The sequence below is a fragment of the Gavialis gangeticus genome, unplaced genomic scaffold (genome assembly GCF_001723915.1).
Source record: "Gavialis gangeticus isolate Ggan-Ray unplaced genomic scaffold, GavGan_comp1, whole genome shotgun sequence".
Lineage (NCBI taxonomy): Eukaryota > Metazoa > Chordata > Crocodylia > Gavialidae > Gavialis > Gavialis gangeticus.
This window is the reverse complement of record NW_017729022.1, coordinates 158,279,489-158,294,221: the sequence shown is the minus strand read 5'-3', so window position 1 is coordinate 158,294,221 and position 14,733 is coordinate 158,279,489. Positions and strand designations below refer to the sequence as shown.

The 14,733-nt window shown below is 41.4% G+C and overlaps 1 protein-coding gene across 1 annotated transcript in view; it reads left to right on the top strand.

The window, feature by feature from the left end:
- PKDCC (protein kinase domain containing, cytoplasmic) overlaps window positions 1-14,733 on the top strand; it is a gene marked incomplete at its 5' end in the record, with an annotated part of 59,883 nt that overhangs the window by 1,051 nt on the left and 44,099 nt on the right. The window contains one exon of the mRNA XM_019515895.1: window positions 12,966-13,088. Within this exon, the coding sequence (XP_019371440.1) occupies window positions 12,966-13,088 (123 nt within the window). The remainder of the gene's footprint in view (window positions 1-12,965; window positions 13,089-14,733) is intronic.

Sequence of the window (14,733 nt, the reverse complement as noted above, 5' to 3'; positions counted from 1 at the left end):
GCCCGGACACGCGCGGGCGCGCCACGGGGGCATCGCACGTGCCGCCCGGCGCGGACAGAGGCGAGCGGCTCCTCGCCCTGCTCCTGGACGTGTCTCAGCGCCTGGGGCTCGGGGCACGGGCTGGGAAACGCTGGCGGGGGCTCCCATTGCGCTGCTGCTTTCGGCCCGGGATGAAATGAGCAGGGGCTGATGCCTCCCTCGGCTCTTCTAGTTCTCCCCGACCCCGGGGCACTGGGGAGTCGAGCGAGCAGAGCAGTGGCCCTCGCCTCTGCCGTCCCCAAATCCGGGCTGGCGGGGGGCATCCTCCAGCTCTGGGAGCCAGCCCCCTGCTCCGGCCGTTTCCGTGCTGCCCGGGGGCACAGAGGGGGAAAGCACCCAGCAAGGGGGAGGCTGCCGTGGGGCTGGAGTTGGCTCCTTCTTCCCGTTCCCCTTTCAAAGCGAATCCATCCCCAATTCACGCTTGTTATCCACGAATTACCCATTGGAAAGAGAGGCTTTCATCAGCGCTGTCCCTTTACTAATGAATATGAACAAGAATATCCTCCAGGGCTTCTCGGTTACCCCCTGAGCCCTCTTCCGCCCGCACAGGGCGAATCGGAGGCGGGGGGTTGCGGGGAGAGGCCGGGGGAGCGAGAGGAGCCCGGCGGCAGGGCGCACCCGGCTGGCTGCCCCCCCCCCCCCGGCGGTGTGCCCCCGAGTCGCTGCCTTTGTCCCCAGGCTCCGGACCTGCCGGCTGTCTGGGCTGGGGGCTGAATGGTTCCTGGTTGGGACAGATTTTTTCTTTTTTCCTTCTCCCCTGGGCGGGAAATAATTTGAAAATCGTTCCCCAAATGAAGTGAAATTAAAAAAGCCAAACTTCTGCCCTGAACAATGTGCCCGGCTGGGGAGCAGCAGGGACGGACGGGCGCGCAGGGGCATGGCCCGCCTTCTGCCCCTTGTCGGCGGGCCATGACAGCCGGTGGGGCCGGGAGAGAGCTGGGGTGGGGGCAGGATGCTCCAAAAATGCCTCTTGGTGGCGATGGCAGGGGACACAGTCTAGCTTCCCAGCTGGCAGGGGCACCCCCATGTCGTCCGGGGTCCTGCTCTCCCCATCCTCCGGCGCTCTCCCTTCACCCCCTGGCAGCGTCTCCCGTGCCCAGACCCGCCGGACGCGAGGAGCGGGGCGCTGCGCCCGCGGGCACTGCTGCTGCTGCTGTTGGGGCCGGGGCTCGGCCTGGGATGGGACCGTGCCCCCGCGCTGCCCCGGCCCCGCCGCCCCCACGGAAGCAGCAGCGCTCGCGGCTTGGCAGGATCAGACCTCGAGATCAAAGATCCCGCAGCAGGGCAGCTGCAGTCCTCGCATTGGTCCTGCCAAGCCGGGCTCTGCGGGCGCGGCCGCCTTCCGCGAGAGACGCACTGTCGGGGCAACAGCTAGTATCTGGCCCGCCCCGCCCTGCCCCGCGTGCGGGCACCGTTTTGCGGGCTGGACTGCCCCGCGTGTGGAGCTCGGCCCCTGCGGGCACACTCAGCTTGTCTCGGGTGGGGCGCTAACAACCTGAGTGGAGCTGGGCAGATAACGGCCTTGTTCTTCACTGTCTCTCCACTTCCTTTCTGGCCTGCTTCTGCTCAACATCCTCATCTTTTGCTCTCTTTCTCCCTCCTGCTTTCTCCCTTTCTCTTTCTCCCTTTCTCCCCCTCCCTCTCTCCCTCTCTCTTTCCCCCTCCCTCTCCTTCTCCCTTTCTGTCTCCCTTTTTTTTAAAGGCATCATTTATTAAGTTAGGGCACAACAGAGTGAGTGGGAGCCCTTTCCAGACAGCACCCTTGTCTTCACGCTGGCTGATACGCTCATGCTCTGAGCCAATGGAGGGAGCCAGCTGCTGTGTCAGATCTGTCTGACCCTGTGGAAGGGAGGGTGGGTTGGTATGAGCTAGCATTAATGCAAATAAAGCATTTTTTAAAAATGAGGTGCCTTCCGCTTTAAAGCGCTTGCCTGTGCTATTTGTGAAGTACGGTTTGTTTCCCTGCCTGCTGGATTGGGTCGAAGGTGCTGCTTCCAGGGATGAGGCTGGGAATTTGTAATTTACACCTATGCACAAGCCTACACACCTAAGTTAGTCAGGGGGGAAGGTATGTAAACGTTTCTGCCACAGGAGCCATTGCACAGGCAGGTGCAGATTGAAATAGAAACGTATGCTTTTTGGAGAAGAGTAGTTTATTAAAGTTAATTTAATAATGAACAGCAGTGGAAAGAGGGGGATTTGGGTCACTAATTTATTGTAAGGCAGGATTTAGCAGGCCACTAATTGCTTTGCAGTTGCTGTGTGCCAAATGGGATGTCTGATCCCCTTTCCCTTTCCCTCTGTGCACTGGGTTCTTTTTTTTTCAAAGCTAAAATGTCTCCTATTTCTTTATTTCTTTATCTAGAAACCTGCCTTTCCCTGTGGGTAGTGAGAAAGTCTGGTTAGTTTGCTCCAATTCCTCTTTCCAGTCCTCCTTGCATCTGGGGCAGAGGGAGAAGCCAAACACCATTTTCTGTTAATTTCACACAAGGAGTTTGATTGTAAAGAAACAATGGCAATGTTTGATTTACTGTAATAATATAATTATAGCTCTTGTATATCTGAATTAAGGATGCTGCCAGTCATGGCCATAAGCAATTCTTTTGATGAATTCTCCCTTTCCATTGTTGAAGATGAACTAGAGGTTTGGAACTGACATGCCTTTGTGAAATTACATGGTTATTTCTCCAGTAGGTTTTATAGTTCATCTTTTTATTCCTACCCACAGTGCAGTGCTCCGTACTTAACACAAATAGTCTTCACTTTCCCAAAAGTAAATAAAAAAAAATGATGAGTTTATCTTGAAATAATTGGATATGGGAGTAGAGGACAGCTGTGAACAGCAGCTGGTATCTGACCAGAGGCTTGCTGATTGTATAAAGAAGGCCATTTCATTTAGGTTTTTAATGGTTCAGCTAGATTAATGTTAAGACAAAGGGATGAAATAATGGAATAACAAATAAATTTGAAAAAACAAACAAAAATCATGGTCCAGATTATGATTTCTTACTAGTTTAAATCTGGAGTAATTCAGTGGATTTTAGTGGTATTATTTTGGATTTATGTAAGTGCACATGGTCTTGATTACACTGGGATTATGTATTGGGCTAGAAAAGGTATTAGCTGAACCAGTGTTAAACATGATTGCCTTTGTTATGGGCATGTGCAAGGGTGTTAAAATGTGTTAGCGAGTCATGGTTTGGGTTACAGCAACCAGCTGACACATTTTAAGCATGACTTCTCTCTTCATGTGTCTTACATTCCTACATCATGTTAATTAACATATTAAATAGGTCATCAGCTGGTCCCTTGTTTTTAGTTTGAGTTTTAAAATGTTGGGACTTTAACTAAAGTATGGTAATGTTATATGGGTGTAGGGGATTTCTCTAAATATTCATTTCTCTTCAAGTAACTGGAGAATCTTGAAGTCATGACCCATCAGGTTTTTCACTTGAAATCCACCCTGACTTTTTTTTTTTTAAATTAATGCCATTTGCATACAGCAGGAGTTGGGATGACCTCTGCTGGTGGAGGCAAACACTCAAGAATCTTTCTGTTGCTGGACTGTGAGGATCAGTGGTGATGGGAGCTCAAGAGGCTTCTTTGTGCTGGCAGTGGTGAAGACTGCTCAGTGGTTGCATCCAGCATAAAAATTTGAGTCACTGTTGGTCTTCTGAGTAGCCTGTGATATAATATTTTCAACACAGAACCCAAGCAAAAATGGTAGCTGATCACCTGAGAAAACTGTAAATATGAACTTCAGGTGGGGTCAGGAGTAGACATTGCATTCTGGAGTTTAACTTCCAAAACAGAGCCTTTAATTGGAGAACATGGATTTACTGGAGTAAGGGCTTGGATTACTATTATGCACCTGTTCTGTAACCACTGATGGAGGACACCTTGTAACTCCAGATATCTGTATTGAAACAGATCAGAAAATGTCCTCCACAACTAGCTTATTCCAAGCTGTTTTTGAAACTGGTCAGGCCAACTTACCTGGGGCTCTGGAAAAGCGCAGGCTCAGGGGTGATCTGATGGCCACCTGTAAGTTTATCAGGGGTGACCACCAGTATCTGGGGGAACATCTGTTCACCAGAGCGCCCCAGGGGATGACAAGGTCAAACAGTCATAGACTTCAGCAAGACCTTTTCAGGCTGGACATAAGGAAGAATTTCGAGCCCCCAATACCTGGAAAAGACTGCCATCGGAGGTGGTTCAGGCACCCACATTGAATGCCTTCAAGAGAAATTTGGATGCTTATCTTGCTGGGATCCTATGACCCCAGCTGACTTCCTGCCCTTGGGGCAGGGGGCTGGGCTCGATGATCTTCCAAGGTCCCTTCCAGCCCTAATGTCTATGAAATCTATGAAACTTAAACTCTTTTAAAATCAGGTTTCCACCGAAACTTTACAAGGTTTTAAAAATAGTTTAAATGGAACCGTTCAGAAATGTAGGGAGGCACGTGGGCTAAAAATACTTCAGTCTCTTGGAAGCCTGTGTGTCAGAGTGACTTTCCATAAGACTAGTGTTCCTAACTGCCTATGTCACTTGTGCAAATGGGCTGGAGGCTCCTAAATCAATTGGGTGCTTACATTCAGTAGGATAAGACCATTAACATGGGTCAAAGAGAAAAAAAGTAAGCGCTGCCACCTGCTGATGACTTAGTGGAGACAGTTAGCTTCATCTAACATATGTCCCCACAGCCCCAAGGAGCTGGGGTTGGAATGGAGAAGGGCAGAGAGAGCAGACAGATGCGGTTTGGCGAGGAAAGAAGAATTACACAAAGTGCTTCTTTATTGCAACAGTGCTTCCCATAAGGCCCAGATGTTATCCTGAACTTTTAAGAGTGAAGAAAGGATCTGTTAACAAGAACTCCAGAGCTGTTGGAAGCACAGGGCTGATACAACTGCAAACCTACTATAACTATTCATGTCATTATTAGACAAGCCGAATGCCTCAGTGCTAAAGAGGCCAATAATATTTCTCCCATTGAACTGCATGGGACTGCAGAGAGGATTCAGTTTACATAGCTGTTGGCAGGAAGGGATTTCTAGGAGGCAAAAACACACATAGCAGAATTAGTTAAAGAGCTACACCCTCAGTTATTTGCTGTCATAACTATCATTCATAAAGTGAATCCCATTTATTTGTCGAATGATTTCTGTGATGGCTCCGCAGTTGCAAATCACTCCCAAAGCCTTCCCTTTGAATTACTGCCTCTCTTATTGGAGCTGATGACTTGCAACCTCATCAGCCTCTTAGAACAGGAACATGTCATTACCCTCTCTCAGTAGCAGTTCAGTAATACCAGTGGTCACCCCTTCCAAACATTTCTAGGTGCAAATATACATCTAGAAATCTCCTTTGCTCCTTGGATTTTTCAAAGGAAAGAAAAGGAGTATAAAGCTATTCAGCTTTGTGAGTTTTCTGCCCAGGACATTATTTTTTTGATCCACATGACATTTTTATAGAAACTTGTGAATTCCAAGAGCATGTAGCTATTTTTCAGTATTATTTTTATTACCTACCAAGCAGACTAATTTATAAAGTGGGTATGTGTTCTTGTCCCATCCCATCTTTTGTTCTGTAGCTGGCAAGACAAGACAGGGAGGGGCTAGATGCCTTGTCAAAAGCCACAGAAGCCGAATCTTTCAGAGCTGGGCTTAGGCTCAGGATTTCAGGGTCTCAAGCTAAACCATGCTGGCTATGTAGACCCCACCATGCCCTGAATCACAAGTTGTATCGACATTAAGTTGAGAGAAACTTGCTTCGTTTGTGCTTTTTCAAATGGTTTAGAATAAAGGTCCTGTTCCAACCTATGCTAGTAATTGTTGTCTTCCTTTGCCAGCTCAGAAGAAATGTTTCCTGACAAATGGCAAACAATTCAGTTCCTTCATAAATTAGTTGGTGCCCCCGTACAGACATAAGCACACATATGGAGGATTGGGTGATCCACAGATTTCCTTCCCTGTGGGGGGCACTGATTCACTTGGAGCCAAAGACCATATTGTCAGGTGTTGTGAGCCACTTGTGAGAGTGTTGGGAACAGGTGTTGTATGAGGACAAGGTATAAGGTGCAGCTAGGTATCCAGCCCAATTTTCCAAAGCATCTAGGAGTTGAACTTGTCTTAAAACATTCCTTTTCCGGGCTGACTATGAAGATTTTGGCAATAGCTTTGCTACTAGTTTTCTGAGACCACTGCCCATCAAGTATCGTCTCATTCCCATTTTGTACAACATCCACAGCTGTGTCTATAGCCATCTGTTATCTCATGCCTTAAACTAGGGGTGGGCAAAATGCAGCCCGTGGGCCAGATATAATGGCCTGGCAGACATCTGGCCCATGGGACCCCTAAAAAATTTAGAAAATAAATATTAATCTGCCCCTGGCTGTCTGTCATATGGCCCTCGATGGCTTGGCAAAACTCAGTAAACGTTTCTCTGCCCAAAATAATTGCCCGCCCCTGCCTTATACCAAGTTTAATGTGCTTTGGAAAAGGGACCATATTTTTGTTCTGTGTATTTATAAAATAGAGTTCTAGTCTATAACTGGAGCTTGTAAGCAGTGCAGTAATACCAATGCTTATTCTAAAGGAGTAAACTGTTATTTTTTCTTGATCTCAGCTTAGCCATGCAAACTAGGCAAGGGCAAGCCGTAAAGTATTTATAGGTTCAGAGCTTGAAAGGCTCTGTGTAGTTCCTAATCAAGTTCAGAATGGTATGGGAAAACTTACTTATTTTAGTGCTGTGCTGCTGTAGACTGACTCTGAATTAAAATTAAACCTTACCCTGGCGAAGTGTGCCTAGAGGTGAAGTAGATATTTGTAAAATTATGTTGACAGGATCTGTTTTAGTATGGACACATTTCCTGAATGTTCAGACAGAACTGCATTGCTAGCCCCTCCAGAACAGAGAAATTTCAGAGATTATTAATTTGAATAGTTTCAAAATGAAGGGTCAGACTTCTGTATAATTCCAGTAATGGGTATGCCACTCACCCCAGGTGGAAAAGTCACGGTAGATTTTGATTGCTGTCAGCTCTGACTTCTGGTACATGTACAATCCCACTGAAATTGTGGTTCCTTGGGTGTTCCTATTGACTTCAGTGGAGCTACTTCCAGGAATAAATATTTGTAGGGTTGTATCCTGAGTTTGTGCAGTGCAGTATACATTTTACACTGTTGTCGTTTTACAAGAGAACTGTCTCATTCTGAAAATGGGGAGAGGGGAAGGGAGAGAACCTTTGTAAACCACAAGTTTCTGGCCAAAATACAGTGTACTCTGTAGAGTGTGCATATATATACATACATATCTCTATATATGTGTGCACGTGCACACACACACCCTTGAATTTCAACTTTTGTTCTCTTTTTTTGAAGCTAAAGATACAGGTTATATGACAGTTGTGTTACACCTAATACTTGTAGCGTGCAACAGTTAGTAACAATAACTATTGATTCCCAATACATTTCTCAATACAAATTAAAGGGAAATATGAATTGTTACAGTTTAAATTAAAATTACCCACTGATTCCTTACAATTTCCATATCTGGCGTGAGGCAGCAAGAAGAAATTTTGCTTCTTGGCTTTCCTGGCCAACTTTGGTCCCAGTCTTACAAGGTGTTGAATGCATTCTGAATAGAGCTGTGTCCTTTGTACCCTGGTCTAGGTAAGAGCTAGCTTTGTTGTTAAATAGGATGGATTCATTTTATATGCAACGTACCAGCATATTACATTTCTGTACAAGGAGATTGGTTACTTAAATAATCTTTTTTGTCTTCTATGCAAAGGTACCCAACAGTTTTAAACATGCTTTTGGATTTAGGAGAAGCAGTAAAAAATCTATAATATACTTATTAAGAAATTATGAAAAAGCAAGCTGTAAACATATGTGAGGCTAGGATTATTTATTGTTAAATCATAGCTAAATATTAGGCACCATGCTCATTGTGGCTGTTCATATATATTGCTCCTTGAAGTGACTAGTATGTTGTCATGACAAAGAAAGGCATAGCCAAAGCATTGGGCAAAAGTTTACCGTCTGATTTTGTCCTTCCATATGATTTCATTAGCATGGCGAAACACTTTACAGTCCTTTTTTTAAACTTAGCTACTTAGTGCTATGTCCTATTTTTGCTTTGATCAGTGGGAGTCTTTCTATTGAGTTCAATGGAAATTAGCTCGGTAGCAATCTAACTTTGCTAAGACCAATCCTGGCCTAAGTTTCAGTTTGGCAAGGCATATATATGTATCTTTGAAAATAAACACCCTTCTGAGGGCAGTGTACTTACTAGTTCCTTGTACACATGAGCAAGAATTTTTATTTTTAATATGTCCTATTTTGGGTCAAAGTAGTCTCTTTTACTGCAGATGGATCTGGAGTAACTTGGTAAATCACCGAGAGGAAAATCAGGTCCAATGCCAATGTTGCCAACTCTCATAATTTTATCACAGGTCTCATGATATTTGCTGCTCCTAAGTGAGAGGTAAGTGAGCATGTGAAGATTTCAGTTTTCATTTAGAAAAAAAGGTAGGTTTCTAGCTTTCGCCAGCACGAAGAAAAACTGTAACCGTGGAATATTAACGGCACGATCTAAAAAGCAAACTGAAGGACTCTTAATATATAATAGAAAAATTGTGATTTTTTTTTATTAGGCCAGTATAATTAATTTTACAGGTCTGGCTTTTGATCTTTGAAAAACTTTGTGCTGGTGATACTGCATCAGGCTGCCACGAGCTGAGAGCAGAATCTGGCCAATTGATCTCACTTTGGAAGCTTTTCAATTTTGTACAGCTCCTGATTAAGCATGCTATAGAAACGAAACGTAACAATTTGCTAAGCCTTTTCTTGACATTTTGTTTTTGAAAATACAGATATGGTGCCTACACTAATGTAGGACGGTCTGTTGTTTGCATATACTTGCTCACTGATGACAGCTTAATAAGCTCCTTTATTTTGTGTTTTTATTCAATAAGCTTGTCAGCTTTTGTGTGTTGTCTGACCTCTGCTTCCCCCCTCCTTCCCCACCTTGTCTGAAAAGGGCAACCCTGTCACTATAATTTGTAGCAAAAACGAATTCTAAAGGGACATGAACTGGCTGGTTATATAGACCTGAAATTTTACAAAATAATATAATTTATGCAACAAAAATAATTGAAGTGTAAGCAGGAGTTTTGGTGCATAAAGAGTAGAGGACTAGGTTTATGAGTAAGACAAATTTAAACAAACACAGGGATGCTTTATATTTGTGAACAGCTAAACTTTTCATATCTCACTGGAAATGCTTTTTCCGTTAAGAAAAATTTAAGTTAGCAACTGTTTGCTATTAGATTCTATGCAAAGATACATATTTGTGCTATTTAAAAGTAATAGTTTGACATATCAAAAATATGTTCATTTGACTTTGTTTCTTTTCCATATACATAATTGGAACCATGTTGAATCGGGGGATGAAAAACAATGTTTCTAATTATGTCTAAAATGTAATTATGTGATAGAGCAAAACTACATCCTTACAAACAATTTTAGATGCTGAAGTTAATTTGTGTTATTTTTTTACTGCACTTTTATTTAGTCTCCCTGTGTTGTTGCTTTTTGTATTATTGCCTTTGGTTGATCCAAATATGTACAGTATAAAAAAAATTATTTACTTCATTACATGCAGATGCAAACCACACCGTTCCATTTAGGAGTTTAAAAAATTGATTAGATAAAAACCAAAGAATTTGGGTAGCTGTGAAGTGGCAGACAGACAAACTAGATGATCTGATGATGCACTTCAAGAAAGAAAAGGCCTTGGAAATGTTGCTTAATAATGCATGTGCAGTTGTGAGTCTATATTTCATGTTGTTGTTCAGAAATACGGGATGGATGTGCAGACAAATGGCCATTTTAGCTTCCCATCTTAATTGGCCATTTTAGAGGACTTTTTGCCTCAAAACATAGCCATTTTATATGTGAGGTCACTGTAATTGTACACACAAATATGGCCACATCGTTGCATATGTATTTTTGCATTGGGCCTCTGGCTGCTATTTACAATAAATATAAATGTAGTCCCCAAACCCATCCCCATCCCAGTCTTTCATGCTGCTAAGAACTTATATTACCAAATAGTAATACCACAGCTAGAATTCTTTTACATAAGTAAAAGTATTAAAGAAGGGCTTTAGCCAGATAGTATATTTCCTTGCTTAGAATTGCTTTATATTTTTCTGCATTAGTCCTATTAAAAAAAACCCCAACATCTGAATTTCATTAAATTCAGCACTCGTTGTATAAGAAAATTTATTCTCTGAGAGGGAAGAGAGATTTTCCTGTGGAAGGAAAACTGCATTGGGTCCTTCAAACCTCCACAGTGACCAAAGCAATTAACTTGGCTCCAAAGCAGTGAAGTGTGCACTAAGTACATAGAGGATCAGTCAGCAGGGCTTTTTGCAGTGCTGGAACTGGCTTCTAAAATGAGATAATAGAAAGCAACAGCACCCACCTCCCAAGACCAAATTTATCACATTATTAAGTCTCGAGGAATCCATACACTGAAGTTTAATTCATACATGTGTATTCTGAATGTATTCTTGTTTGAATAATTTAAATAGTCATAACATTTTCATGCAAAGATGGCTATCACATTATTATGACTGAGTATCTAAAGATAATATGTATTATTAAATAATTCGTTCATTTTCTAGTCTTAAAGAGGGCTTGAAGGGCCAACAAAGAATTAAACCCTTTCATATTCATTATTGCTGTGAAATGACATTGATTATGAAATTGATATTTGGAATTAAATTTTTCTTAATATTACACCTATTTAATGCAGATTTTTTTCAACAGATAATTTTATCCTATTATTTGAAAAACTTGACTGTTAGTCCTATCTGCTTCACAAAACTTAAGGTTGTAAAAATACGGGGCCCAATCCCTGCTCTTAGTTCAAATCCATGAGAAAGTTAAATTCTGATTGGTGAGGGCTGCTGGATCAGGCCTGTTGTATATTCTTCTTAGCAAAAACAACTATGCTATAAAATATTTTAATTCTCTTTTGAATTATATTTTTCCTAATGTGTAATGATTTTGTAGTAACAGTTGGTCTGATGTGAACTAAGATAGCTTGGGTCCTGCTAAGTTTTTACTTTTGTGCCAGTATCAGAAACGAGTGCATACACATTGTCACAGACATTAACAGACTGAGTAATTCTAGGTTGATGTGATATTATCATTGTAATAAATAAAGCAGCCCTATTTCCTTAGTTTAGCCCTACACATCTTGAGTGTAGCAGTACCTAACACAAGTACATATGTGATGCCAAACCCTCTACTGTATGTTTTAAAATAAACTCTGCTAGCTTCTGTGTGTTTTGTTTAATGTGCATGTTTTACCAGTTGTTTTGAAATACTATGCCACTGCACCACTTAAAAAAATGTCTTACTTCACTTACATTTTTGTAATGCTTTCTGTCTTTGAAAATAAATGACAGAGCTAAGGGAATGATTGGTAACAATAATATACAATATTTACTGAATTTGCCTCCTTTTTCTGTTTATCAGTGAAGTCACAATAAACACGTCAGCGACCAGATCACAATACACAAATTCTCTTCCTATTTAAACGTATTCAGTAAATTTGTTGCAATGCCCTCCCTCATTCTGTATCATCAGTTGATTGAGTTACTTGTGTTGGATATTAAAACCTTGAGTTGGGTTGGTGTTGTTTTTGACTCCGTGCTGAATGAGCCTAACTATTATAGGACACAATCCAAATCATGTGAAGTCTGTATGAAAGTTCTAATTGACTCTCCTGATTTTGGATCCCGTCTGTGATCAGAAGGTGGGCTTGAAGAAGCCTGGGACTTGTTCTCTCTTAGGGTATGAGAGCTGATAAGTCAGATAAGGGTTTTTTTGAAGATGTCAAAGCTTTTGTAGCAGGCAGGTCCTTTCACGATAGGGCTTATTTGGCTGGGTGCAGAGTTACATTTTATTTAATGAACATGTTGCCCCAGCTACGGTATTTAGAATCAGATCCTTGTCAGGCTCATTTAACTTCTGTTGTGTCAGGACTTTGCAAGGAGTTTCTAGGAGCCTAGCCCTCTATCTTTGCCAAGTTATGCCCTATTTCATATAAAATAATTCACTTCAAGCACAGGGGCAACATGTTCTTGCTGTGCAAATACAACTCCATAACACAAATGTTCTTGGAAAACAAACACAAAAGAAACTGGAACAAGGCTGTAATGCCTTAATTTTTAAATTTAAGAAATGCCTTACAAAATATTTTTGCAGCATTCTCTCCTCTCTGTCAGTATCGTGTCTTTAAGTACAGCAAGTGTAATTAGAAATTAACTTTGCTTTCAAAAAGATATGCCTTGACAGTTGCAACTTCTTTTTAAAGTTAATTAATAAGATACAGGTCAGCTTGCTTTCTTGCTTAAACACTCAGTGCACCAGTGATAGTCCTGTAGAAAATACCATTTTAAGAGCAACTTTTTAAAGCAGACAGTAATTATGATTCTGCTAGATAACATATGTGCTGTGTACTTATTTCCTTCTGACAAAGTTCCAAGTCTGGGCATATACATACTTTTAGATATAAATTTCTGAACAAGACTTTTGATTATAAAAGCTTGCACAGAAAAATATGCAGATGTAACATAGTAGTTATGTACTACTTATTGCCCATAGACATTGTGCTAGGCGATTGGAGCGTTTTGTTGATGGGCTTCAAGTGAGCTCAGCTCGAATGGGAGGATACAAGGCTGCTACTCTGGGCTTTAAGGGCATGTTGCAAAATATACAGGATGAAAGGGAGCAAGATGGATGCAGGACACTGATGCTGTACTCTTCATACCCACTGAAAAAAGAAAACTAAAGCATCCCACGGTGTGTTGTATTGATACCTTTTTCTTGTATGTATTTTTTTTCCAGCTCTATGGTTATTGTTATCAGGACAGTAATGACATCCCAGATACCCTGACCACCATCACTGAACTTGGCTCCCCACTAGAGATGATTCAGCTTTTACAGACTTCTTGGGAGGACAGATTTCGAGTAAGTACAATAACCATGGTACTAAACTAAGCTTTTAAGAGGGATGTGAACACAAAACTACTCCAAGGATGAAACACAGGTTACGTAAGTTACAACTTAATTCATATATATTAAACATTTTCTCTACTGATGACTGTTAAAAATAAGACTATTTATTCCCTTTTTGGTGCTGTACTGTTCTGCCGGTTGAAGGTATCAGATTACAGTGTGTTTGTTCCATCATAACTTCAAAAGTTTCATACTTGTTAAAAATTAAGGATCTGAAACTTTTGGTTTGAACATTACGCTCTACCACTGGAGTTTAAACAATAGAAGGATGTGACATCTTTATCTTGATTGTTATCACAAGTTGATTTTATAATTGCCTCCTATTATGTCTGTCTTTTAGTGGAGGAGAATAAAGAGTAAAGCAAATGTACCCAGGACCTAAAATGGAGTTTAGCCAATGGAAAGCCTCTCTACTGGCAATTAACCAGGAGTATGAAAGTCAGGCTTAAGTTGCATCAAATGGAGTTAGATGGCAACTGTGCTTTGATCAAGACACTGACACTTTGATCAAGACACTTAGGGCACTGCTTATCAGGGTCTGTGATCTCTTTGGATGTTTTTCTCTACTGAAGAAGAGGTCAGTTACAGGTGTAATTTAGAACCCTGTGGATTATATTTGGTCCATGAACTTCAGTTACCTTGTTCTAAAAGAAGCAGGCCCTTAAGAAATGGTATCTCAAGTCAGAGTTTAGCCTGTAATGGACAACTGAATAAGCTGATCTCTCACACCCAATCCATAGAATTGGAATTTGTGGCACTGTGTGTGATATAATTTGCAAAAGGCACATGAGATTTTTGCCTTGACCATAATTTATGGGCTATATTCTCTTCAGGCTATGAATTTCTTAGAGGGCGATTCAAGATACAGTTGAAAGAGAAATATCTTAGCAGTGCTGAGTTGATTTGCATAGATGAGATATTTCTGGCTTTGCTATACTGAGGTATTAATGTACTATCATTTACCGTATATTACTTAGTACACCTAAAGGACAATAAAACAGATATTAAAATATCATCTCAATGCATGAGAATTATTTATGCATCTGCAAACACCTAGGCGCGTGCTTAATTTTTTTATGCACAAGCGGTCCCATTGTGTTTGAAGGCTTGGGCACTTAGCCCTGCCAAGCCTTAAATCACGTACTTCAGTCTTGTTTTATGGGAATATACCCACACAGGGCTCAGTGGGGGTCTGTATAAGTAGAGTCATTTTCAGGATCATAGCTTTTACTAGCTTTTGAAAGAGGAATATTATTTCAGATTCTAAACAAAACCCCTTTTAGTTTTTGCAAAATGCATTTTATGCAAGCAGAATTCCAAGGTTTGCTTAGTAATTTATGAAATCTGTGACTTGAGTTAGTTTGGTCTAATATTTTCCTTTTAGCAGGCAACAACTTTGAAAGTTCTGTAATTATTTTTTCAGTGTTCATTCCCTCTAATGCTGTTCTGTGAAGTGTGCTCTTGACCCAATGAAAAATCACATTCATATTTTGAATTTCAGATGCTTCATTTTTGTCTACGTCCATTTCCTTAGTAACACAACATGCCTTTTTTGTATAATGTCCTCTGGGGCATTGCATAAAACAATATTATGAAT